Source organism: Mustela lutreola, chromosome 13 (genome assembly GCF_030435805.1).
Source record: "Mustela lutreola isolate mMusLut2 chromosome 13, mMusLut2.pri, whole genome shotgun sequence".
NCBI classification, from domain to species: Eukaryota; Metazoa; Chordata; class Mammalia; order Carnivora; family Mustelidae; genus Mustela; species Mustela lutreola.
The window spans coordinates 86,055,971-86,081,632 of NC_081302.1; the positions used below are offsets into that span (position 1 = coordinate 86,055,971).

At 39.4% G+C, this 25,662-nt stretch overlaps 1 protein-coding gene across 10 annotated transcripts in view; it reads left to right on the top strand.

The window, feature by feature from the left end:
- ZMYM5 (zinc finger MYM-type containing 5) overlaps positions 1-25,662 on the top strand; it is a 76,587-nt gene that overhangs the window by 12,677 nt on the left and 38,248 nt on the right. For 4 of the 10 annotated variants that reach the window (XM_059144144.1, XM_059144145.1, XM_059144143.1 and 1 more), the window contains exons 5-8: positions 9,504-9,789; positions 10,350-10,509; positions 11,499-11,711; positions 22,868-24,507. In XM_059144144.1, the coding sequence (XP_059000127.1) occupies positions 9,504-9,789; positions 10,350-10,509; positions 11,499-11,711; positions 22,868-23,626 (1,418 nt within the window). In that variant the 3' untranslated portion in view covers positions 23,627-24,507. Of the gene's footprint in view, positions 1-9,503; positions 9,790-10,349; positions 10,510-11,498; positions 11,712-22,867; positions 24,508-25,662 lie in introns of those variants that run through there. The other 6 variants (XR_009346901.1, XM_059144149.1, XM_059144147.1 and 3 more) reach the window with 3 other exon arrangements.

Consider the following 25,662-nt stretch of genomic DNA (forward strand, 5'->3'; position numbering starts at 1 on the left):
ATTTATTGGAAAATGTGTATAAGTAAGATGCTTTTCTTTTTTAAAGATTTTGTTTATTTGACAGAGTGTACACAGGGGGAATGGGAGGGAGAGGAACAAGGGGGCTCCTGCTGAGCAGAGAGCCCAACATGGGGCTTGATCCCAGAACCCTGGGATTGTGAATCTGAGCTGAAGGCAGATGCTTAATAGACTGAGCCACTCAGACACCCCAAAGATGATTTTCAGTGTAAAGCATAGCATGGGGGACACCTGGGTGGCTCAGTCACTTGGGCATCTGACTCGTGAGTTCAAGCCCTGCATTGGGCTCCATGGAGCCTACTTTTAAAATAAATAAAAGTATAGCATAGATTGATGCTATGGAAAAGCATACTGTAGTTAGATGCTATACTATCATTTCACTCAAATTGTGGGCATAAATGAAACTTGAAAATGTTATTTAGAAATAGTTTCAATTATTCTTGCCTTGTCAACTCTTTATCTCACTAATTCAGAAGTGTATTTTACATTTCTATTTTTTCTTATAATGTAAAGTATGAGTGATTTTAAAATGTAACAGAAAAGAAGCACAGAATAGCTCACTTGACATTCATCTAAATGGAGATGTTCTTAGATTACATACATTTAAACTATTTTGTTTGATTCATGGCAACAAATTTCTTTTATTTATGAAGTATGCATGAATTTGCAATATTCCTGAGTTCTCTAAAATTCTATTTTGGGGGGGCAAAAGTTACAGAAGTATATCCTTTAAATAATAACACTTAGTATGGAATTCTAAAAAGAATGTTTACCAAGTTGTCGGGTGAAAAGTGATGCTGAAGTTCTTTTTGAAGCTTTCTTAAATGTTAAGTCAGCTGTCAAAAGGACAGTCTCTGTCATTTTTGCTGATTTTCTCTAACTTCGATGTAGAGTAGTAAACGTCTAATTTTAATATTAGCCCTAGTTTTGTTTTTGCTTGCTGTTAGCATTAGTAAAACTAAATTCTCCCAGACTTATAGAAGCAGATGGCACCAACTTTATTATTATTATTATTTTGTTACTTTGAGTCAGTGTCTTACTTTAGTTTCTTTTGTGTGTGTGTGGAAGGGGGTTCTTTATTATTTAAATTCAATTAAGTAACATACAGTGTATTATTAGTTTCAGAGGTAGAGTTCAGTGATTTGTCAGTTGCATAGAACACCCAGTGCTCATTCCATCAAGTGCCCCCACTTAATACCTATCCCCCAGGTACCACACCTACCTCCCTTCCAGCAGCCTAGTTTGTTTCCTATGATTAAGAGTCTCTTATGGTTTGTCTCCCTCTCTGATTTCATCCTGTTTTATTTTTCCTGGGTTTGTTTCTTTTAGTAATTAGCCTCATGCTGTATGTGTTCTTTGATTGCTTGTTGGAGGTGTTCTCTGCCTAGTACAATCTTTTATCCATGATATATGCCACAGAATTAGTGTCACTGTGTGGAATGCTTCATTCTGCTATTATAATTATGCCCACTTTTGCACACAAACTTGAGCACAGGGGCTGAAATTTGAGGGGAAAATTGTCGGTTTGAGTCCTCATCAATCTGTGGTGAAGGGGTATTGACTTGGCTGGTGGCAGGCTGTGGCACGCCCACTCGGGCAGGAGGTCCGCAGCTGGACTGTGGATTTAGGACCCACAGGCCGATGGCATCCTGGGTGACAGGGACATGGCTGATTTTGCTTTTAACTTTTGTTTTTCTGGGACACTCTACCTCTTCTTCTATTCTAAATGAAAACCTTGCTGGATAGAGTATTTTTGGCTCTAGATTTTTTCCTTTTAGCCTTTGGAATTTATCATGCCACTTTCTTCTGACCTGCATAGTTTCTGCTGAAAAAGCCGCTGATAGCTGTTTGGGGTTTCTCTTGTATGTCACTGCTTTCCTTTCTCTTGCTGCTTTTAAAATTCTGTCGTTATCACTACTTTTGGCCATCTTAATTACTTTGTGTCTTGGTGCAAACCTCTTAGGGTTGGTTTTGTTGGGGGCTCTCTCTACCTCCTGGATCTGGATTTCTCCTTCCTTCCCCAGATTCAGGAAGTTCTTAGCTATTCTTTCTTCAGACAAATCTGCCCCCTTTCCTCGCTCTTCTCCTTCTGGGATCCCTGTCATGAGACTGTTAGCTTGACGTTGTCGCTGAGTTCCCTGGGTCTATTCTTATTTTGTGTATTTTTCCCCCCCTCTCATTAGCTTGATTATTTTCCATAACTCTGTCCTGATAGACAGGTAGCTGATCCATTCTTCTACTTCCTCTTGTTTGCTATTTATTCCAGGTGGTCTATTTTTATTTCTGTCCAGTAGCTCTAATTCGTTCTTTGAGGCTGCTGTCTCTTGGTGGAGGGTCTCATGAAGGTTCTGCACTCCTTTCTCAATTCCAGATGCTCTTTATGAATGTTATTTTAAATTCAGTATCAGACATGTTTGTTTCTTTTTTCTTTTTTTTTTTTTTTTAATTTTTATTTACTTATTTGACAGAGAGAGATCACAAGTAGGCAGAGAGGCAGCCAGAGAAGCGGGGGGGACCAGGCTTCCTGCTGAGCAGAGAGCCCAATGTGGGGCTCGATCCCAGAACCCTGGGATCATGACCTGAGCCAAAGGTAGAGGATTAACCCACTGAGCCACTAAGGTGCCCCTCAGACATGTTTCTTATCTCCATTTTGCTTAGGTCTCTTGCTCTGATTGGTTTCTGTTCTTTCATCTGGGACATATTCCTCTGTATCCTCATTCTGTCTGTTGCTGTGTCTATTTCTCTGTGTTAGGAAAGTAAGCCATGTCTCCCACACTTGAAAGTAGTAGCTTTATGACAAAGAGGTCCTGCAGTTCAATGTCCGCTGTTCCCCAGAGCCTGGTACTTCAGGGGTTTGTTGCTCCAGGGGTGTTCTACTGGTGTGGTGGAGCTGTGTTGCCTTTAGTCCTGCCTGCGATGGCTCTCTGCCTGTTGTGGGCACAGTCTGGTCCCCATGGTGTTAGTGGGCCAGTCGGGGGCCGCCTGCCTTGGGTTTGAGTTGAGTCAGACCAATTTTCCACCAGAGATGAAGTAGCCCGGACTACAGACACTTTCCCTGTATTGTCCCCTAAGAAGCTTTTGGTGGTGGGTGGTGCCTGCAGGCAGATTGGCATGTGGTTGTCCTCCACTCTCCCGGGGCAGGACTCTCTCTCCAGTTGTGCTGGCCCTCCTCTGGGATGCTCACAAACTGTCAGGCTTGTGGCAGTGCTTTGATGGATCTTGCCGAGAGCAGTTGGAGATGGTGGATCTGTTTTGCTGTGGCCTCTTGTCTATGTCAGGCAGTGGAAAGTCCCTTTTCCCCCTTACTTTAGTTTCTGTGTGCTTTCTACTTCTATAAGTAGAAGGATTTCCAAAACGGGGAAAAAAAAATAAGAAAATGAAGATTTCTGGAGTTGAATTACAAATAAATCTAGGGCCTACATATTCAAATTTCATCATACAGAATTATGGCTCTGCATAAAATACACATAAACCTTTGCATTTCATCTTATGAAAATAGGATGATATCCATTAGAATGGACCTTTGAGTCATTTAATCCTTTCATTAACTTCTAGCGTTGACTTTTTCAGCAAAAGTTTTCTACTCATCACAAATCTTTATATAAACAGTAAAAAACTCATCACAGGAAATACCTTTATGTAGAAATCGCTCTTGCATCTGTTTTATTTTTTATTGCATTATAGTCATTTCTGGCTATTATTCTGATACTAGGGCATTCTATTTCTGATAATTAAAGACTAGGTAATTCCAGTTTCTCTTGCAGAAAGTTATTGGGGAAGAGGGGCAAAATATGTAAAATATGCACCAAAAGCATCACAGGGCATAAATACAGTGGGAAAATTAACGCTCTGAGATCTAAGAGAAGGAGTCCAGAGAAGTAATCTGTCATTTGAAGCCGCTTTTCTCTTATGGGTGCATAGTTCTAGAAAAAACACAGAGAAAGGCTGTAAGAGCTTTCAACAGATTCACGGGGGTTCACAAAGAGGGATACTGGTAGAAAAAACAAACAGCCCCCCCCCCCAAAAGAAACTGCTTCCAACCTCTGGCTTGGGTTGCTGACATAATATAGAGCCTCAGCTTTTCCTGTAAGCACAATAAAAAGTAATCAGGAACATTAGGAGACAAGGCCATATCACGGAAAATGAAAAGACAGTAGAGGTGAACCTACAAGGGATCTAATAATAGGATTATTAGATAAAGATTTTAAGGAACTGCATTTTAACTGCAGGTTGGGCATAGCTGAAGAAGAGTATAAGAGAATTGGAAGAAATAAGAAAAAGTCCAGACTGAATCATAGAAAGGTGGAAAACCAGAAAAGAATGTAAGATGTCTGTGATATGACAAAAAGCCCCATGTGTTTAATTAATGTTCCAGGAGGAGGAGGAGAGAAATGAGACAGAAGAGGTACAATTGAGAATTTTCTAAAATGGCAAAAAAAAACACATTAGCCTACAAATTCAAGAACATTTACAAACCACATGCAGGATAAATACCTTAGGAAACCATTAAAAGACGTGTACAGAAATCATAGTCAAAATTTGTAGCAATCAAATATCCATCAACAGTAGGACTGATAAATCGTTCTAGCCACACAGTGGAATATTACTGCACGTAATTTGACTGAACCTTACAGACAAGATGTTGAGTTAAGGGAATCAGCCACAAAATTGTACATACTGTATGATTTTCAGTGTATGTGAATTTCAAAATAAGAGAAAACTAATCTTTGAAGTTCGAATAGGGATGGCTTACAAGAAAAGAAGGAAATTTTTTTTTTTAAGATTTTTAAAAATTTATTTACTTGACAGGGATCACAAGTAGGCAGAGAGGCAGACAGAGAGAGAGAGGAGGAGGAAGCAGGCTCCCGGCGGAGCAGAGAGCCCGATGCGGGACTCAATCCCATGACACTGGGATCATGACCTGAGCCGAAGGCAGAGACCTTAACCCACTGAGCCACCCAGGCGCCCCGAAAAGAAGGAAATTATTGAGAAAAGACAAGGCTTCTGGGATATTGGACTTTTTCTGTTTGTTGATGTGGATGGTGGTCAGGTAGATATATTCACTGTAAAAAGTTTAATTGAGCCATGTGCCTGGGTGGCTCATTTGTTGAGCATCCAACTCTTCATATGGGTTCAGGTTAGGATCTAGTCAAGATTGAGCCCTGTGTCAGGCTCTGCATTGGGTGTGGAGCCTGCTTCACATTCTCTCTTTTCCTTTCCCCCTTTCTCTCTCTCTCTCAAAAAAAAAAAAAAGACTTTAAAAAATTTAATTGAGCTCCACACATAAAAATTTATAAACCTTTATGTGTACATTATTCTTTAACAGTCCAAAAAAAAAAAAATAAAACCGCCAAAAGTGGGATTGGTGTCTCTTTATGTGAGACACCAAAAGAACTTTTCAGATTAGCAGACCAACACTATAGTAGAAATGCTGAAATATTTTTAAGCAGAAGAGTTTAGATGCGAGAACAAATGAATAACCTCTAAAAGTCAGTAGGGTATCTAGTATTTATTAAGCTTTGGATAAATCATGTAACTTCTAGGACTCAGTTTTCCTTGTATATAATAACCAGGATTTGGACTAAGTAACCTACTCGGGCCCTTCTCCTCTTAAAACATTCTTAGGAAAGGACATGGAAGAATTTGATTAAAAGGTTAAGTTTAAGCTGGAGGTAAAAATACCAAAAATAAAATGAAATTTTAAAATTGATGAAATAAGAAAATTTGAAATTTAGAGAAATAAAACAGTTGTGCTATTAACAAAGGAAACATTTGTTTTATTTATATAGCCACCAGAGCTACTGTGAAAAAGAAATTTCAGAATCTTGGGGCACCTGGCTGGCTTAGTTTGAAGAGCATTTGACTCTTAATCTCAGGGTTGTGAATTCAAACCCCACGTTAGATGTAGATATTTAAAAAGAAAATATTTTTAAAAATTTTCAGGGGGCGTCTGGGTGGCTCAGTTGTTAAGCATCTGCCTTCGACTAAGGTCATGATCCCAGAGTCCTGCGATCAAGCCCCACATCAGGCTCCTTGCTCAGCGGGAAGCCTGATTCTCCCTCTCCCACTCCTCCTGCTTGTGTTCCCTCTCTCTCTGTGTCTTCTATCAAATAAATAAAGTCTAAACATTTTTTTTCAGAATCTAATTATTGTCCTAAGCAGCTGTCTCACATTCCATAATTCTATATATGTATAAATATGCTATCTTTATGGATATGTCCACAAAATTCAAAAGCCCAGTATTTTTTGCTCAGAGTTTTTATTTCTCCCATATTTTTAAAAGATTTATTTGTTTGTTTTTATATTTTTTTAAGATTATTTATTTATTTATTTGACAGAGAGAGAGAGAGAGAGAACACAAACAGGGGGAGTGACAGGCATAAGGAGAGGGAGAAGCAGGCTTTCTGTTGAGTGGGGAACCCTCTGTGGGGCTTGATCCCGGGACCCTGGGATCATGACCTGAACTGAAGGCAGCCGCTTAACTGATGAGCCACCCAGGGGCACCTATTTATTTATTTTTAGAGAGAAAGGATGTGCACATGGGGGAAGGGGCAGAGAAGTTTTTTTTTTTTCTTTTAGATTTTATTTATTTGAGGGGCGCCTGGGTGGCTCAGTGGGTTAAGCCGCTGCCTTCGGCTCGGGTCATGATCTCAGGGTCCTGGGATCGAGTCCTGCATCGGGCTCTCTGCTCAGCGGGGAGCCTGCTTCCTCCTCTCTCTCTGCCTGCCTCTCTGCCTGCTTGTCATCTCTCTCTCTGTCAAATAAGTAAATAAAATTAAATTTTAAAAAAGATTTTATTTATTTGAGAGAGAATGGTACAGAAAGAGAGCAAGAGTAGGGGGAGGGGCAGAGGGAGAAGCAGACTCCCTACTGAGAAGGATCATGACCTGAGCCAGGGCATCTAGTTAACCATCTGAGTCACCCAAGCACCTCTATTTCTCCCATTTTAATGCTAATGACAAATCTTGTAATTGTTGTTATTTTTTAATCCTTGTTTTTATTCAATCTATTGTGGCATCTGGATGACACATAAAAAAGTGGTCCCAGAGTACAACCTATGTTTGTTCTATAGATGAATCTGTAATTTTATTTTCTTTAGAGCGGTTCAGAAGTAGGAAAATTTATCAGTAATGAAACTTAGCCCTAGGCGATTAAAAAAACTTTCTTTTTTTAAAATTTTTTAAAAATTTTTTTATTTATTTGACGAACAGAGATCACAAGTAGACAGAGAGGCAGACAGAGAGAGAGGGGGAAGCAGGCTCCCCGCTGAGCAGACAACCCAATGCGGGGCTCCATCCCAGGACCCTGGGATCATGACCTGAGCCGAAGGCAGAGGCTTTAACCCACTGAGCCACCCAGTGCCCCCCAAAAAACTTTTATTATACTACATTCCATATTTGCCAGCTTGTCATTCTGTAGAATGAAAGAATTGTATTTGTTATCTGTTTCATTTTTGCTTGTTAGATGGCGGTATCTTGGGTGCCTGGGAGGCTCAGTCGGTGAAGCATCTGCCTTTGGGGGGTGCCTGGGTGGCTCAGTGGATTAAAGCCTCTGCCTTCGGCTCAGGTCATGATCCCAGGGTTGTGGGATGGAGCCCCGAATCAGGCTCTCTGCTCAGTGGGGGTCCTGCTTCCTCCTTTCTATCTGCCTGCCTCTCGGCCTACTTGTGATCTTTGTCTGTCAAATAAATTTAAGTAAAATCTTTTTTAAAAAAGGCATCTGCCTTTGGCTCAGGTCATGATCCCAGGATCCTGAGATCAAGTCCTGCATCAGGCTCCCTGCTCAGCGGGGAGTCTGTTTCTCCCTCTGTCCCCCGGCTACCCCCTCCACCACTGGTGCACACACGCATTCTCTCTTGTCTCTCTCTTGTAAAAATAAATAAATTTTTTTAAAATGATAAAGGTATCTTGAAATAGTACAAAGAAAATGAGAAGCAGTAGGTAGGAATTTAGGAATGAAAATATAGTTCTCCATATTAATACTGTGAGAGGCCTTTGGGGGCAATAGATCTCTCACTAATGACAAAAGCTCCCCCCCCCCCCTTTTCTTTTTAAGATTTATTTTTTATTTTAGAGAGAGAGTGCCTGATGGAGGGTGGGTGGGGGCTGGAGAAGAGGAAGAGGCTGAGAACTTCCAAGCAAAGTCCCGGCAGAGCTCAGAGCCTGACCTGGGCTAGATTCTACCATGAGATCACGACCTGAGCTGAAATCAAGAGTTGGATGCTCCACCAACTGAACCACCGAGGCCCTCCTAAAAAAACTGTTTTTGAAGATAGTGATAGAATAATTCATTACTCTGGGGCCTCAAAGCTTCACCATCATGCAGGAGTTAGAAATGGAGAACTTTACACCCCTTCCTAGACCTGTTGATTTTGAATGGATTTATATTTATATAGATGTGTGTGTATGAATGTACATGTATATACATGTGTGTATAAATGCATATTATATATGATTTTATTTCTGAGTAATCTCTACATCCATCATCCATCCATCCATCCATCCATCCATTCACAAACCCGAGATCAAAAGTCACATGCTCTACCAACTGAAACAGTCAGGCAACCCTAGAATCTGTTTAAAAAAGATTCCCGAGTGATCTCATGAATGTTAAAGTTTGAGAAACACTGTTACCTTTACATAATACTGTACTATTTTGAAGCTAACAATAATATATGATGGAGTCCCTGTCATGAAGTTAGGAAAACTGAGTCTTCCCAGATTAACCTATCACCTGTATTAATGATTATGGAATAATATTTAGAAGGCTGAGAAGGGATTGTAGAAATAGTTGCTTTAAAAAGTGTTTGGAGTGGGGAGTGCCTGGATGGCTTAGTTGGTTAAACTTGTGCCTTCAGCTTAGGTAATGATCCTGTGGTCCTGGAATTGAGCCCTGCATCAGGCTCCCTGCTCATCAGGAAGCCTGCTTTTCCCTCTCCCACTCCCCCTGCCTGTGTTCCCTCTCCTGCTGTGTCTCTCTCTGTTAAATAAATAAAATACTATAAGAAAAAGAGAGAGAGAGAGATTCATTTTGAACTTGGGGTCTCTGACTTAAGTGATGATTACCGCATTACCGGATTCAAGAGTCAACACATACTAAATTTTCACAATAGAGTATCGTTCACTGTGAATACAAAGTGGAGGGGTACCTCTGTGGCTCAGACGGTTAAGCAACCAACTCTTGATTTTGGCTCAGGTCATGATGTCAGGATCATAAGATTGAGTGTCCCACATCCATCCCCACCTCCATCAGGCTCCTTGCTGGGCTTGGAGCCTGCTTAAGATTCTTCCTCACCAAAAAAAAAAAAAAACCCAAAGTGAAGCATTCCCATGGGATTGTACAACAGTGCTGCCTGGCTTTAACCACTTGTTTATAGGGCTTCGTCATTATTCTGTTAAACTTACGCAAAATGAAAATTGAACATATTTTTCTGATGCGAATTTTGACTTGTTTCATGACTTTTTCTTGTGTGTTTTGTTTTCAAGATTCTTGGATTTCCCAGTCAGCATCATTTCCCTGTAATCAGAAACCGCCAGGTGTGGATTCTTTAGCACCAGTGGCCTCCCTTCCTAAACAGATTTTCCAGTCTTCAGTCCAACAGCAACTTACAAAACCAGCTAAAATCACTTGTGCATACTGCAGAAAACCTTTACAGAAGGGACAGACAGCTTATCAACGAAAAGGATCAGTTCACCTCTTTTGTTCTACCACCTGCCTTTCTTCCTTCTCTCATAAGCGCACTCCAAAGAAACGCAATGTTATAAGTAAAAAGTAAGCTTTACTTTTCAACATGGCTTCATATAGTTGAATTCTGGCAGTATAGATGTATGTTGAATGTAATTGGAGAGCTGCACAGATTCATGGATACAGTTGTTGCAAAGGTATCTTCGGGTTTTTTGAGCTTGAGTTATCCTAAGGTGTATCAGAGCTGTGGTTTCATTTGTACTGTCCTTATTCTTGGCAGGAAATGGAATGCAGATATAGAAAGAACTTGACCCTCTCCCTGCCACTGTCTTTGCTTCATCCCTTCCCCATCTTTTACCTTAGTTCTACCAAGTTGTTGCCACCCTTTTTGAATGCTTCAAAAAGTCATAATAACCTGTGATAAGGTTCTTTGTTACAAAATGTTTTTACCTCCAAATCATCTTTTGCCATATTAATTAGGAATGCTTGACAATGAAACCAAAAAAGTATGTTTTGTTAGATCCAAAAATTATAGTTGATTCCTAGGATTAAATCATGAAAAAACAAAAAATGTTGCTTATTGTTCATATATTTGACTTTTATTAAAGTGCAGTATTCTTAGGCTATGTCTGTATCTTTGGTTTCAGAGATGTACCTACAAAAAAGGCTACTACTGTTCCTCAAGTTGAGTCAAGAGACTCCTCCCAAGAATTTTGTAGTACGTCTTTGCCTCCCTATGAAGACAACCAGAATCTTAGAAAAAGAATTAATAAATCAAGATGTATAATCTGTAGTAAACTAACAGAGGTCTGGATTTTTATATCTTATTTCAGTTATTATCTAGGTTAACAGGGCTAATTTTAACTTTTCGGTGTTTTTATATGCTCTGCCATCTACTAATAATGCCCTGGATGTTAAGGGGAAGGATAAGGATATGTTAGAACTAACTCTCTTAGGAACAGATACCCCATTTGCATGCTATGGAAAGTACACTGCTGTTTCCATGAAATTGAATATGCTCTCAAACAAAACAGTAGTTCTGTGGTGAATTTTGTTCTTACTAGTCACTCTAAATAATAAAGTATAGGTTCAGGATGTGAAAGATGCAACCAATGCTGGTACAAGAACATGTAGAACAAGTGGAGTGTAGGTGTGTTGATACCCTCACATTTCTTAAGTGGTATTGCCATCTTTCCAGTTGCTAAAAGAAGAAACATTCATACAGGCAGTCTTCACTTAACACAGTCCTTGGTGACTGAATTTGGTGTTTCCCAGAGCCTTGCAAATTGAGGACACGATTTTATCTTAGTTACCACAGAACTGAGCAAAGCAAGAACCACCTTGCTTGTGTATATACAGATACCATCCTGAATATGGTAATATTATTTCTTTAGCCCCTCTCATAAATTTTCTAGGGCAACGAAGTTTAATACCAGAAATTCCTAATCCATTTCTATAAAGAAGGTCTTATCAGAGTCTTCTAAGCTAGTTCATTTCTTCCGGTTCTTAAGTGTTTATGGAGAAGTTATTACTGATTTTATAGGGGCTTTTTGTTCTATGAATCTTTTTCTTTTGTAAAATCAGTTTTATAAAGAAATCAGAGATAAAAATGGAAGAGTGACAAAATGTGCTTTTTTAGTCTTTTCTCTGAATATTTCTTCCACTGAGAAATTACTAGAGGTTGTTTTTTTTGTTTTGGGTTTTATTTGGAGTGGTGGGGGGAGTTGTATTTTTGTCTCATTGCTTACTGTTTTAATCTGACTCATTTATTTAATAAATTCTGGCTTTTCTTTTAGATTCGCCATGAAGTCAGTGTTAATAATGTAATACATAAACTGTGCAGTAACCAGTGCTTTAATAAGTACAGGTTAGCCAATGGTCTGATAATGAATTGCTGTGAACAGTGTGGAGAGTACTTGCCCAGTAAAAGTGCTGGAAACAATGTCCTGATGATTGAAGGTCAGCAGACAAGATTTTGCTGCCAAGGTTGTATCAATGAATATAAACAGGTAATTCTTTTCAGTGCATTTTAAATGATCAAGTATACAATATCTTCTTCCTCTTAGCTTACATCAATCAAATTTATCTTAGAATCTCATTTAGTTCCATTTTTGTAGATCTGTCATTCAGCTCTCATCTCAAATGAGTTTTGAAATCTATTGGTTACTCTAAGCTAGTTTTCCTTCTCTTCATAGAGAATAGGTATTAACTTTTCTTCTTTCTCTCTCTTTCTTTCTTTCTTTTTCTTTTTCTTTTTTTTTTTTTTTTTTTGTATTAACTTTTCCTAAAGGTTTGGTAGAATTCACTTATGAAGCCAGTCCTGGACTTTTGTTGAGAGTTTTTTGAATATTGATTGAGCTTTGGAAGATTATATTTTTCTAGGAATTTACCCATTTCTTCTAGGTTGTCTGTATGTTGGCATATAATTTTTTGTAATTTTTCTTAAAATCTTTTGAGTTTCTGTAGTGTCATTATTCTCCATTTCTGATTTTGAGTTTTCTTTTTTTCTTGATGAGTGGCTAATGCTTTATCAATTATTCTATTTTATCTTTTCAAGTGGTCTTTTCTATTATATGTTTAATCTCTGAATTTATTTTTACTCTTATTTTCTTCATTTTACTGGCTTTGGACTTGCTTTGTTCTTTTTTCTAGCTCTTAAGTTTATGGTAGATTGTTCGAGATTTGTTTTGCTTTTTTAAAGTAGGCCTGTGTTGCTATAAACTTTTCCTCTTCCCTAAGATTTTGGATCTTCATTTATCATTTTCATTTATCTCCATTTTCATTTATCTCCATATTTATTTTTATTTTCTCTTCACATCTTCATTGACCCATTCATTGATTGTTTAGTAGAATGTTTTTTAACCTCCATCTATTTTGTATTTTCCCATTTTTTTTCTTATAATTGACTTGTAGTTTCATACTCTTGTTCTCAGGAAAGGTGCTTGATATGATTTCAGTCTTAAATTTATTGAGACTTATTTTGTGGCCTAACATGTGATCTATCCAAGCGAGTGTTTTCTTGTGTTCTTAAAAAGAATGTATTCTGCTGATTTGGGATGGAATGTTCTGTATATGCCTGTTTTACCCATCCAGTCTAATGTGTTATTCAAAGCCATAGTTTTCTTGTTGATTTGTAGTCCAGATGATTTATCCATTGATGCAAGTGAGGTGTTAATGTCCCCTCTATTAACTCTATTACTATCAATTTCTCTTTTATTTCTGTTAACACTTATTTTGTGTATTTATGTATTTTGTGTTTGGTGCATATATATTTACAATTGCATGTCCTTTCTTGCTGTCATCCCTTATGGTTTGATGGATTTCTTTAATGTTACGCTTGAATTCCTTTCTCTTTATTTTTGTATATGACAAGTTTTTGATTTGTGGTTACCATTCAGTTCATATTTAACATCTTACATAACAGTCTTAGTATAGCAGTCCCTGTTAAGTTGATGGAGTTGATGGTTGCATTATTTCAAATACATTCTGAAGGCACTACATTTTTACTTCCTTTCCACAGTTTATGTATATGATGTCATATTTTACTTACACCCTTTTATTTTGCATATTCCTGGACTAATTTTTGTAGATGCAATAGATTTTACTACTCCATACTGACTTTATAAGTGATTAATCTACTACCTTTGCTATATATTAGCTTACACGTGTGAATTTTTTTCTTTTCATAATTTTCTGCAACTTATAACCTTTTCTTTCCAGTTAAAGAATTCCCTTTGGGGCGCCTGGGTGGCTTAGTGGGTTGGGGCTTCTGCCTTTGGCTCGGGTCATGATCCCAGGGTCCTGGGATAGAGCCCCGCATTGGGCTCTCTGCTCAGCAGGGAGCCTGCTTCCTCCTCTCTCTCTCTGCCTGCCTGTCTGTCTACTTGTGATCCCTGTCAAATAAATAAACAAAATCTTTTAAAAAAAAAAAAAAAAGAATTCCCTTTAACATTTCTTGTGGGGCTCCTGGGTGGATTAGTCAGTTAAGTGTCTGACTTTTGGTTTTGGCTCAGGTTGTGCTCTCAGGGTCTTGGGATTGAGATCTCCATCGGGCTCCATGCTCAACCAAGAGTCTGCTTCCCCTCTCTTTTTCCCTCTCCTCCTACTGTCCCCCGACATATATTCTCTAAAGTAAATAAATCTTGGGGCGCCTGGGTGGCTCAGTGGGGTAAAGCCTCTGCTTTCAGCTTAGGTCATGACCCCAGGGTTCTGGGATTGAGTTCTGCATCGGGCTCTCTGCTCAGCTGGGAGCCTGCTTCTTCCTCTCTCTTGTCTCTCTACCTACTTGTGATCTCTGTCTGCCAAATAAATAAATAAAATCTTTAAAAAGAAATAAATAATGTAAATAAATCTTTAAAAGAAAGAATTTCTGGAGTGCTTGGGTGGCTCAGGCACTTAAGCTTTTACTTTCGGCTTAGGTCATGATCCCAGGGTCCTGGGATGGAGCCCCGTGGGGAGTCTGCTTCTCCCTCTCCCTCTGCCCCTACTCTCCACTCTTGTGCTTTCTCTCTCTCTCAAAGAAATAAATAAAATCTTTATTTAAAAATTCCCTTTAACATTTCTTGTTACGACTGGTTTAGTGATGATGAACTCTAACTGTTGTATGTCTGGGAAACTCTCCTATTCTGAATGATGATCTTGTTGGGTAAAGTATTCTTGGTCATAGGTTTCTTCTTTCAGCCCTTTGAATATATCATACCACTATCTTTTGGTCTGCAAAGTTTCTGATGAAAAATCAGCTGATAGCCTTAGGTTTCCCTTTTCTGTGACTATTTTCTTTTCTTTAAAAATTCTGTATTTATTATTACTTTTTGTCATTTTCATTATGTCTTGGCATGAACCTTCTTGGGTTCATCTTGTTAGGGGCTCTCTGTGCTTCCTAAACCTTTTTACTTCCCCAGATTAGGGAGGTTTTCAGCTATTGTTTATTGAAATAAGTTTCTTTCTGGCATCCTTACACTGCAAATGTTGTTATGCTTAATGATGTTGCTAACCTTTTCTTGTGTTTTTTTTTTCTTTTTTTTCTTTTTTCTTTCTGCTGTTTAGCTTGAATGATTGCCAGTACTCTTTCAGATTGCTGCTCTGTTCTTCTGCTTCTTCTAATCTATTTCAGTTACTGAATTCTTAAGCTCTGACTGGTTCTTTTTTGTATTTTCTGTCCCTTTCCTGAAGTTCTTACTGAGCTCTGACTGAGCTCATCTCTTTTCTCAAGTCCAGTGAGTATCTTTATGAGCATTACTTTGACTTCTTTGTCAGGCATAGTGCTTATCTCCATTTCATTTAGCTTTTTTATTGCAATTTTGTCCTCTTCTTTCATTTGGGCCACATTCGAATCTCTGTCTCATTTTATCTAATTTTCTGTGTTTGTTTCTCCATATTAAGAAGGTCAGCTACAGGGCACCTGGGTGGCTCAGTGGGTTAAGCCGCTGCCTTCGGCTCCGGTCATGATCTCAGGGTCCTGGGATCGAGTCCCGCATCGGGCTCTCTGCTCAGCAGGGAGCCTGCTTCCTCCTCTCTCTCTCTGCCTGCCTCTCTGCCTTCTTGTGATCTCTCTCTGTCAAATAAATAAATAAAATCTTAAAAAAAAAAAAAAAAAAAGTCAGCTACATATCCACGTCTTGAAAATGGTGGCATTATATAGAAGTCCTGTGGTGCCCTATAACATAATTTCTAGTCACCAGAACCAAATGCTCCAGGGATGTCCCTTGTGTGGGCTGTGTACCCTCCTGTTGTAACTGAGCCACAATTCCCTTCAGCCACACACCTATAGTGACCCTCTTTGTTTGCTGTGGGAGCACTGGGCAGGGTTTGCTCTGGGTGCTCTTAAGGAACCTGTCATGGCTGCTGCAGGCAGCTGTTGTGCTCTCATTGATGGGTGGGGCAGCCATCAGCCTAGCAGTCTGCAGTTTCCCTTTCTGTCACAGCTATAGTCTATCAAAGGGCAGGTCTTGCTCCCTGTGCTGCCACCTAAGATTCCCAGCTACAAGAATTGTAGGCATGGTGGGTGGGCTTATTTCCCCCCACTTTCCCAGGGCGGGAATCACTTCAGAGTGGTGTCAGTCCCAGCTGAGGCTGCCTGGTTGGATGGGCAGGGCACACAGTGCTAGCAAGGTAAATGGAGGGTATTTGTGTTGGCTCTTGCAAATGACCAGATATCTAAGCCAGGCGTGGGAGGGAATGGTACCCACCAGCACTTTTCTTAGAGTAATCTGTAGATCCTGCCCCTCTGGCACACATTCTCAGACAAGTCAATAAATCTTCATATGTACCTCAGATGCCTTTCAAACTGTTACTTCTCTTCTATGTCTCAGGTCATTATTTAGTATGCTGCCTCTTTAAGGGTGAGGACTTGATTTCCTATCACCCTCCAGCTGTCCTGGAGTTAAGCACACTGATTTTTTAAAGCTTTCAGAGTTAAGCCACACGGGTTTTTTTTTGTTTGGTTTTTTGTTTTGTTTTGTTTTTCTTTTAAGGGAGAAGCAATACTTTTTTTCAAGCAGAGGTGAGCCAGACACAACATGGTCGGAATATAGGGGGTCAGGGTCAGGATATAGGAGCACACCTCACTCTGTGGCCAGACATCCCAAGAGGGTGCAGAGGGGTGGATAGGGCTAACGAGCCCTAGCACAAAGACCACACAGCCTCCTCCCCTGGGAGGAGCCTCTTCTAGGAGTCTCTCCCTACTCCTGTAGGGGGAAAGGGTGGGGTGCAAGGAAAGGGGCCTGTTCCTATAGTGGTTCATATAAGCGCCACTGATTTTTTTTTTTTTTTTAAGATTTTATTTATTTATTTATTTGACAGACAGAGGTCACAAGTAGGCAGAGAGGCAGGCTAAAAGAGAGAGAGGAAGAAGCAGGCTTCTTGCCGAGCAGAGAGCCCGATGTGGGACTCGATCCCAGGACCCTGGGATCATGACCTGAGCCAAAGGCAGAGGCTTAACCCACTGAGCCACCCAGGTGCCCTAGTGCCGCTGATTTTTAAAGCTTCTGGAAATAACCCCTGCTGGTTTTCAAAGCTATACATTACAGCAACTCATCTTCCCAGTGCAGATCCCCAGTGCCAAGGGTGCTCTGTGTGGGGTCTAAGCCTTTCTTCTCCACACTTGTGAGGTCCCTTCTAGTTGTGGTTAGTTACACCAGGTATTTGGTTCCCAGGTACATCTCTTTTCAATGTGGACTTCTATGATTAGCCGTGGAAGATATGTTCTGCCAGTCTTTAGGTCATTTCCAGTTAGTTGTGTTGGGTGTAGCTGTTCTCTATTGCATCCATGGAGCAAGGTGAGCTCAAAACCCTCCTACTCTGCTATCTTCCATCAATTGGTACCATATAATTTTAATGGGAAAAGTAAGATCTTTTTAACGAGGTTGGATGCATTTTTGGTTATTTGGAAATAAATGAGCTTTGACCCCATTTTTTTCCCATACGAAAAAATTTATTCAAGATGGGTTATAAATGCAAAACCAGGAATATTTGTCACCCCTATTTCACTGGATGAGGATATTAGTGGTTAGGTTAGGGGAAAAGTAACCTTGAAGTGTGCAAGACTTATTATAGAAGAAACAATAGGTGTCTATAGTTAACTTTTTTAAAGAAAGACTTCTATATGTTAGCTTTATTATTTTCTTTATATGTACCGTACCGCATTTTTAGTAAAGCTTTTGGATGTGGCTTATAGAAGAGAACAGTTTAAAATAGGCAAAAATGGGGACGCCTGGGTGGCTCAGTGGGTTGGGCAGCTGCTTTCGGCTTGGGTCATGATCCCAGTGTCCTGGGAGCGAGTCCTATATCGGGCTCCTTGCTCGGCAGGGAGCCTGCTTCTGCCTCTGCCTCTGCCTGCTGCTCTGTCTGCCTGTGCTCGCATTCTCTCTATCTCTAACAAATAAATGAATAAAATCTTAAAAAAAAAAAAATGAGCAGACTTTCTTTTAAAAAATAAATAAATAGTAAAATAGGCAAAAATGGGGCACCTGGGTGGCTCAGATGGTTAAACGTCTGCTTTCAGCCTAGGTCATTGTCCAGGATCCTGGGATCAAGTCCTGCATGGGCTCCCTGCTCCTTGGGGAGCCTGCTTTTCCCTCTAGCTCTCTCTCTGTCATGAATGAATAAAAATCTTTAAAAACAAAATAGGCAAAAATGATTTAGCATAGATGTTATCTTTTCAGAAGAATACATGGCAGGCCACCTTGGTGGCTCTGTGGGTTAAAGCCTCTGCCTTTGGCTTCAGTCATGATCCCAGGGTCCTGGGATCCAGCCCCACACAGGGCTTTCTGCTCAGTGGGGGGCTTGCTTCCCACTCTCTCTCTCTGCCTACCTCTCTGCCTACTTGTGATCTCTCTTAAATAAATAAAGTCTTTAAAAGAAAAACAACAAAGGAGTGCATGGCAAAAATACAGTGAACTCATTTGGTAGTGAACCAGTATTTTTATAAGGTCTTAATATTTTTTACAAGTTTTTTTTTTTTTTTTTTTTTTTGACAGAGAGATCACAAGTAGAGAGGCAGGCAGAGAGAGAAAGAGGAGGAAGCAGGCTCCACGCCGAGAACCCCATGTGGGGCTCGATCCCAGGACCCTGGGATCATGACCTGAGCCGAAGGCAGAGGCTTTAACCCACTGAGCCACCCAGGTGCCCCTACAAGTATTTTTTTTATTTTTATTTTTATTTTTTAAGATTTTATTTATTTGACAGAGAGAGATCACAAGTAGGCAGAGAGGCAGGCAGAGAGAGAGGAGGAAGCAGGCTCCCTGCCGAGCAGAGAGCCCGATGTGAGGCTTGATCCCAGGACTCTGGGATCACGACCCGAGCAGAAGGCAGAGGCTCAACCCACTGAGCCACCCAGGCGCCCCATAATGGATGATTTACTTATATCTGCTTAGACCATGACTTTTTGTTAAAGGCAATGAGTTCATAAGCTTTACACACATGTAATGCATATCACCTGAAGAGCATGAAGCTTGCACATAGATGACCCACAAATGACCTAAATGACCTAAATGAAAAGCAATGGAAGTAAAACCAAAATACACATAGTCAAAATAGGCAGCAATTATATATCCAGACTTTCTTGAATTACTATATTGTCTGCCACTCATCCCCAAGAGAAAGTCTCTCCATTCTGCTACGTATATCTCAGTGATGCAAAATACCTCATAAGCAGTTGGCAAATACAAGAATATTTACATAAAATATAGATATTTTATAAATGATGTACCTCCCCCGCCCACCACATTAATCGTTAGTGACAGGCCTTTTCACAATAAAAAGTCTTAGTAATAGAAGAAGACTGTAAGGAAAAACGGAAATCTTGCAGTTAGTGGTTTATCTAAGAATAGCATACACAGTTATAAATGTAAAGATTGAATCTTGATTTTACCCAATGACCTAACCAGGGGTCATTTTTTTTCCCCTAAGGACATTTGGCAACATCTAAATATTTCTCATTATCATAGTTGGCATCCACTGGGAGGGGTTGGGGATGCTGCTAAACATCCTGCAATGCACAGGACAGGCGCTCAGAATAAAGAATTTTCTGGCTCTAGATGTCAATAGCAAGACAGTTAAGAAATCCTACAACCAGAGGATAAATAGGTGGCTGGATGGTACACATGGTAAATACACTGAGAAGGAGGAAAACTAAATTTCTGTTTTCCTCATTGAAAAGCCAATTTGTGATGCCTGAAACTGGGAGGAAAAGCCAGTAAATTAGTGATAAAACATTACTTTGAGATTTGGATATAAACACCAAGTGAATCAACTAATAGTGGTAAAAGTGATTAACTTCTGGGAAAGCAGAAATGGGTAAAGGTGGAAGCGGAGTGCTGTTTAATCAGATACCGCTTGTTGATTTATATTAAATGTATATTCAATTTTGATTGAATAAAACGCTTAAAATATGTTAAAGATACTGAAGTTCAGAGAAAGTATCTTATACCCCAAGTAAGATTTGACCTCAGTCCAAAACCTTAGTTTGCTCTCTTGCATCTGACATGAATATTTAATGATACATGTGCTTTATTGTCCTTAATAAGAGGTAGGTTCCCTGAAGCCAGGATCTGTATCTCATTCAATTTAGTAGTTTTCAGAATTAGTATCCTTATATGTGGGGTGACTTAACCACCTAACTGGGACACTTCTGAGAGTGAAAAGAGATTCTGTCAATAAATACAGTGCTCTTCATCTTGGTACCTTTCTTTCCAGTGTTTTAGTTAAACTGGTGTCTGCTCACCTGTTTTTATTTAGCCTCAGTTTTCTTTCAGGTCATCAGTAAAAATTTTGGTTTTGCGAGATGTAGTATTGCACTAGGGTATTTTTGAACTTCATTTTCAGAGAATTTCAGTTGAATGTCCCCAGAAAGATGCCTGAAGACACAAATAGGAAAAGATATAACCAGTTTAATCTTGGAACCTAGAATAATCAAAACCCATGAGCATTTAGATGAGCCACCTTTGTCTTATTATCAGTTCTTGATATTAGAGCATATTCAGTAATTATCAAATGATCACACAGGTATCATTGTTAGCGTTCATGCCAATAATAATAGCTAACATAATTTTACTGTGGTGCCAGATACAGTTTTACATGTATTTTTGCATTTGATCATCTAAACAGTCTCCCTAGTTAGGTACGGTTGACATCTTCATTTTATTGCCAAAGAAATTGAAGCTTCATTGGTCAGGTAACTTGCCCAAGGTCAGACAGTTGGCACATGGCCCATCCATTGAGAATTCTGGCTATAACAAGTTGAATATCTGTTCATTACTGGATACTCAGGAAGGAGAAACAAGACTAAGCTTGGGTTTGGTTATATAAAAGATAACGCTAACTATAGTAATTGGCTTTCTTTTGGCCTTTTTATATGCCTTTTCAATACAGTTTCATCCAATCCCATAATTCAATGATAAATATTGGTAACTTCCAAAATATATCTGTAGATGATATTTCCTTCTTTCCTTTTTTCATTTTAATTTTTTCCATTTGTGTGTAGATCTTTTTTCAATTTTAGACTAATATATCCATCTGTAATCTCCATTTGAATGTTCACAAATACCTCAAATTCCTTGTCTAAAACTGAAACTCCAGACCTGTTTTCGCTCTGTTTCCTCTATCAGTAAATGATCCCACCATTCAGTCAGATGCCCAGGCAGAAACTTAGGGTCATTCTTACTCCTTCCTGCCTCTGGAGCCACTCAGTTACCAATAATCCAGGTATCTCTCAACTGTATCCTGTCTCTACTCCCTACAGCTCTAGATGTATAGCTGCCATCATCTCTTGCCAGAATTAAACTACCATCGCTTCTTTTTTTTTTAAGATTTTATTTATTTGACAGAAATCTCAAGTAGGCAGAGAGGCAGGCAAAGAGAGAGGAGAAAGCAGGCTCCCTGCTGAGCAGAGAGCCAGACGTGGGGCTCGATCCCAGGACCCTGAGATCATGACACGAGCCGAGCCGAAGGCAGAGGCTTTAACCCACTGAGCCACCCAGGCGCCCCTAAACTACCATAGCTTCTGATTGTCTCTGTATCCTTGGTCTTCCTTACAGTTAGAAATACATAATATGGGCATCTGGGTGGCTCAGTCCATTCAGCGTCTGCCTTCAGCTTGGATCATGATCCCAGGGTCCTGGGATTGAGCCCCACATTGGGCTCCTTGCTCAGTGGAGGGCCCGCTTCTCCGTCTCCTCCCTGATTTTGCGTGTGCGCTCTCTCTCTCTCTGTCACTATCTGTCTCTCTCAAATAAATAAATAAAATCTTAAAAAAAAAATCCATAATGCAATCAGAGCAACTTTCTAAGTATGAATTTTATGTTGCTTCTGCTTTTTTAAATTCATGCTGCCAGTGTTGCTGCCAGGGTGAAATCAAAACAAAACTTTTAGTTGGTTTGTTTTGTTTATAGAATTTATTTATTTTAGAGGTAGGAGGGGCAGATAGAATTTAAGCAGACTCTGCCCTGAGAACAAAGCCCAATGCAGGGCTTGATCTTACCATCCTGAGATCATGACCTGAGCCAAAATCAAGATTTGGACACTTAACCAACTGAGCCACCCAGGTACCCCAAGGTTCTTAGTTTTTTAAATATTACCAAATGCAGTGTTCAAGTTGTGCTGTATACAAAAATATTATAGCTAATAGAGTGCCATTTACATTGTATACATTTTTGTTATTTTGATTTTTTTTTTTTTTAGATTTTATTGACTCTAAAATCAGTTAGGCGTTTTTATTAAATGGAATCACACCGTATGTGATACTTTGTGACTGGCTTTTACATAGCATACTATTTTCAAGGTTCATCCATGTTGTAGCATATAACTTGTTTTATTACCAAATAGTATTCATTGTATGGATAACACCCACATTTTGTATTTATCTATCAGTAATGGACATTTGAATTATTCTTACTTTTTGGCTATTATGATAATGTTGCTATGAATAATTTGTACAATTCTTTGTAGACCTCCATTTTCATTCTGGTATTGGTGGGCCATATGGTAACTGATTAAGAAATTGCCAGGCTGGGGCACCTGGGTGGCTCAATGGGTTAAAGCCTCTGCCTTCGGCTCAAGTCTTAATCTCAGGATCCTGAGATCTAGCCTCTCATTGAGCTTTCCGCTCAGTAGGGAGCCTGCTTCCCCCTCTCACTCTGCCTGCCTCTCTGCCTACTTGTGATCTCTCTCTCTCTCTCTCAAATAAATAAATAAAATCTTTAAAAAAAAAAAAAAAAGAAAGAAAGAAAGAAATTGCCAGGCTATTTTACAAGGCACATGTACCATTCTACATCTGCACCAGGAAGGTTTCGGTTTTTTCACATCTTTTCCAGCACTTGTCATTATATATCCTTTTTTTATAGCCGTCATAGTGGTTGTGAAGTGATATGTGGTGGTTTCGATTTGTAGTTCTTTGATGACAGATGATTAGCTTTTCATGTGCTTATTGGGCATTTGTATATACATCAATTTTAAAGATCTTTTTATTTATTTATTTTGAGAGAGAAAGCATAAGTGGAGGGGAGGGGCAAAGGGAAAAGCAGGCTCCCTTTTGGGAGCCCAACCGGGGTTCAATTTTAGGACCTTGAGATGATGACGTGAGCCGAGGGCAGACGCTTAACTGACTGAGCCACCCAGGTGGCTTTCCTTCAACAAATCTAAGATAAAATTGTAATCTATTTCTCCCCAGATGATGGAAGCAAAATCAAAAAATTTGTCAGCATCAGAAAACAGAAAAAGGCATGCTGTTAGAGAAGAAAATGAAAGAAAATTATATGGGCCATTGAATACTGTTTTAGAAAACAAAGAGGGAATACCGAATAAAAAGGAAAAGACTCCAGAGCTACAGGTTTTGGCAGAATATAGCACAGATACATCACTGATCAAACAGAGTGTGAATTTAACTTCTTCAGTGTTAACCATAGCTGATAAATTTCAAGAGCCACTGGAAGAGAAAAAACCAGAAGACTGCATTATATCAGTTGTACTTTCTACAGACCCAGGTACATGGCCCCGAGTTTTAAATACTAAACAATGGGACATTCTTGTTGAAAATGATCCACCTCAAGTAAGAAATTTTAATTTTCCAAAAGACAGTACAGGGAGGAAATTTTCAGAAACTTACTACACACGAATTCTTCCAAATGGTGATAAAACCACTAGGTCCTGGTTACTTTATTCGACTTCAAAAGATTCTGTATTTTGTTTGTATTGCAAACTTTTGGGGGAGGGGAAAAATCAACTGAAGAATGAGAATGGGTGCAAAGATTGGCAGCATTTATCACATATTCTTAGCAAACATGAGGAAAGTGAAATGCACATCAATAATAGTGTTAAGTATTCACAATTAAAATCTGATTTGAAAAAAAATAAAACTGTGGAATCTGCAGGACATGGATTACTACATGAGAATGAGAAAAATGATGGTGTGCTGTTGTTGTACACATAATATACCTGATGTGGTTCTTGACATAGTAAATTTATTCAGAAAAGATCTGTACCCTAATGATCAGTACCATTTTTGTTGGGAGGATCCTATAACTCAGCAGTTCGTTAGCAATAAGTATAATAGCAAATAGTAAAGAATGTTTCTGTTCCAAATTCTAAAACTAATTGGATTCAATAGTAGTTAATGCAGGGCGCCTGGCTGGCTCAGTGGGTTAAAGCCTCTGCCTTTGGCTCAGGTCATGATCCCAGGGTCCTGGGATTGAGCCTCACATCGGGCTCTCTGCTCAGCGGGGAGCCTGCTTCCTCCTCTCTCTCTGCCTGCCTCTCTGCCTACTTGTAATCTCTGTCTGTCAAATAAATAAATAAAATCTTTAAAAAAAAATAGTAGTTAATGCAGATATGAATAAAGTCAGTTGTTACGTTTTCATTCTGTCAGTTCACACCTTTTAAAATTCGCATTTGGGGGCGAACATTTAACATGTTTGGTTAATTTTCTGTTCTGATTACTTTGCAAGGAGAAAAAGCCTTCAATTTATCAATACTAGTTTGAACAAGATACTATGTGACTATTCTCTTCATTATTAAAGTAAAAACTTTCAGAAACAGTTTGAAAGTAGAATGGAGTCTGAAACTGCAGCTTTTTGCTATTATACCAAATAGCTGTGATTTATTTCTTTTGGGCAAAACATTTTTTTATTATTTGAGCAAAACAGCATTATTTGTTACATTATATATTAAGGTGATTAGTCTGCATTTTATTGGTCTTAATTTATAAATGTTTTAGCTTCTATTGTATGAGAACTATAACAATAAAGCGTGTAGATCTATTTTTATGTTAGCACAAATCTGAGAAATACTAAAAATATATTAAGTCAACCTTTAGGTATTGTGGCAATTTTTTTTCTTCTGAAGGAGACTACATGCTTAAATTTGAGAAATACACTAATGAAAATTAAGGATCCCTGTTTTTTTCAAAAGAACACTGTTGCCATCACTATATTTAGTAATTCTCCCTTTGTATCTGATTTTGGATACCAACTTTATCATATATTAAATTCTTACATATACTTAGGTTTTGTCTCAAAGCTGTGGAATAAAATGGCATATGAGTAACGACTAGAGCAGAACAAGGTGCATTCTTTTTGTTGGGATAACACTAGGAATACTTGTAGACTCTGTGATGGCAGTGTGTCGGACTCCGGTAGGTTTTGCGGGCCGACAGGCACGAGGAGAGCGTCCGGGCCAGCCGGTAGCTCCCCTTGGGGCTGAGCGGGATGGCGAGTGTCGCGAGTCCAGGCGCATTAACGAACCACACCAGACTCGGGGGATCTGTCGAAGCAGGATCTCACTTTATTGAGCGGGGTTGCAGCTTATATTGGGTAGGGGATGGGAAATGAGGTCAGCGGGGAGAGAGCCTATGGGGTTTGGTTACGTAGTCAGTAACTGGGTAGGGTGTGTTGGGCGAGAGGAGGAAATATCAGAGATATGCGGAACCGAAACCGCCACGTTGGCGCCAATACTGCCACGGTGGCGCCTTTTCTAGCCGGAAGAGAAGGCAGGCCAGCGCCATCTTTGCTGTGCCCAACAGCAGTGGATAAAATTAATTTTAGAATACCTAGGAAAATCATTCTCATTAATTTATAACCATTATGGTTTTTGACACTGGACCGTTTCAGTCTTTCAGAGTTGGATTTGAATGAAGCTTTGGGAGGTTTTCAAAAAATCCAGTTTACTCTTGGAGGCCTAAGAGGATGCTCTAGAGAATATAACGCAAGTGTTGAAGTTCCTTTCCAAATGATTAGTGGGCTCATTATTTTATTAAAACTTAACAGTTAATTGAATGATATTATATTAGATAGACCCTTGGTATCGGTGGTTATCTGAGTAAACTAATGAAACTACTTAAGATATATTTGCTTAAAACATTGAATTTATGCATTGAGAAAACAAAATTAAATCATCTCCTTTAAATTCTCTCATTTCTGGGACACATGGGATGCCTCAGGCAGTGAAGCATCTGCCTTCAGCTTGGGCATG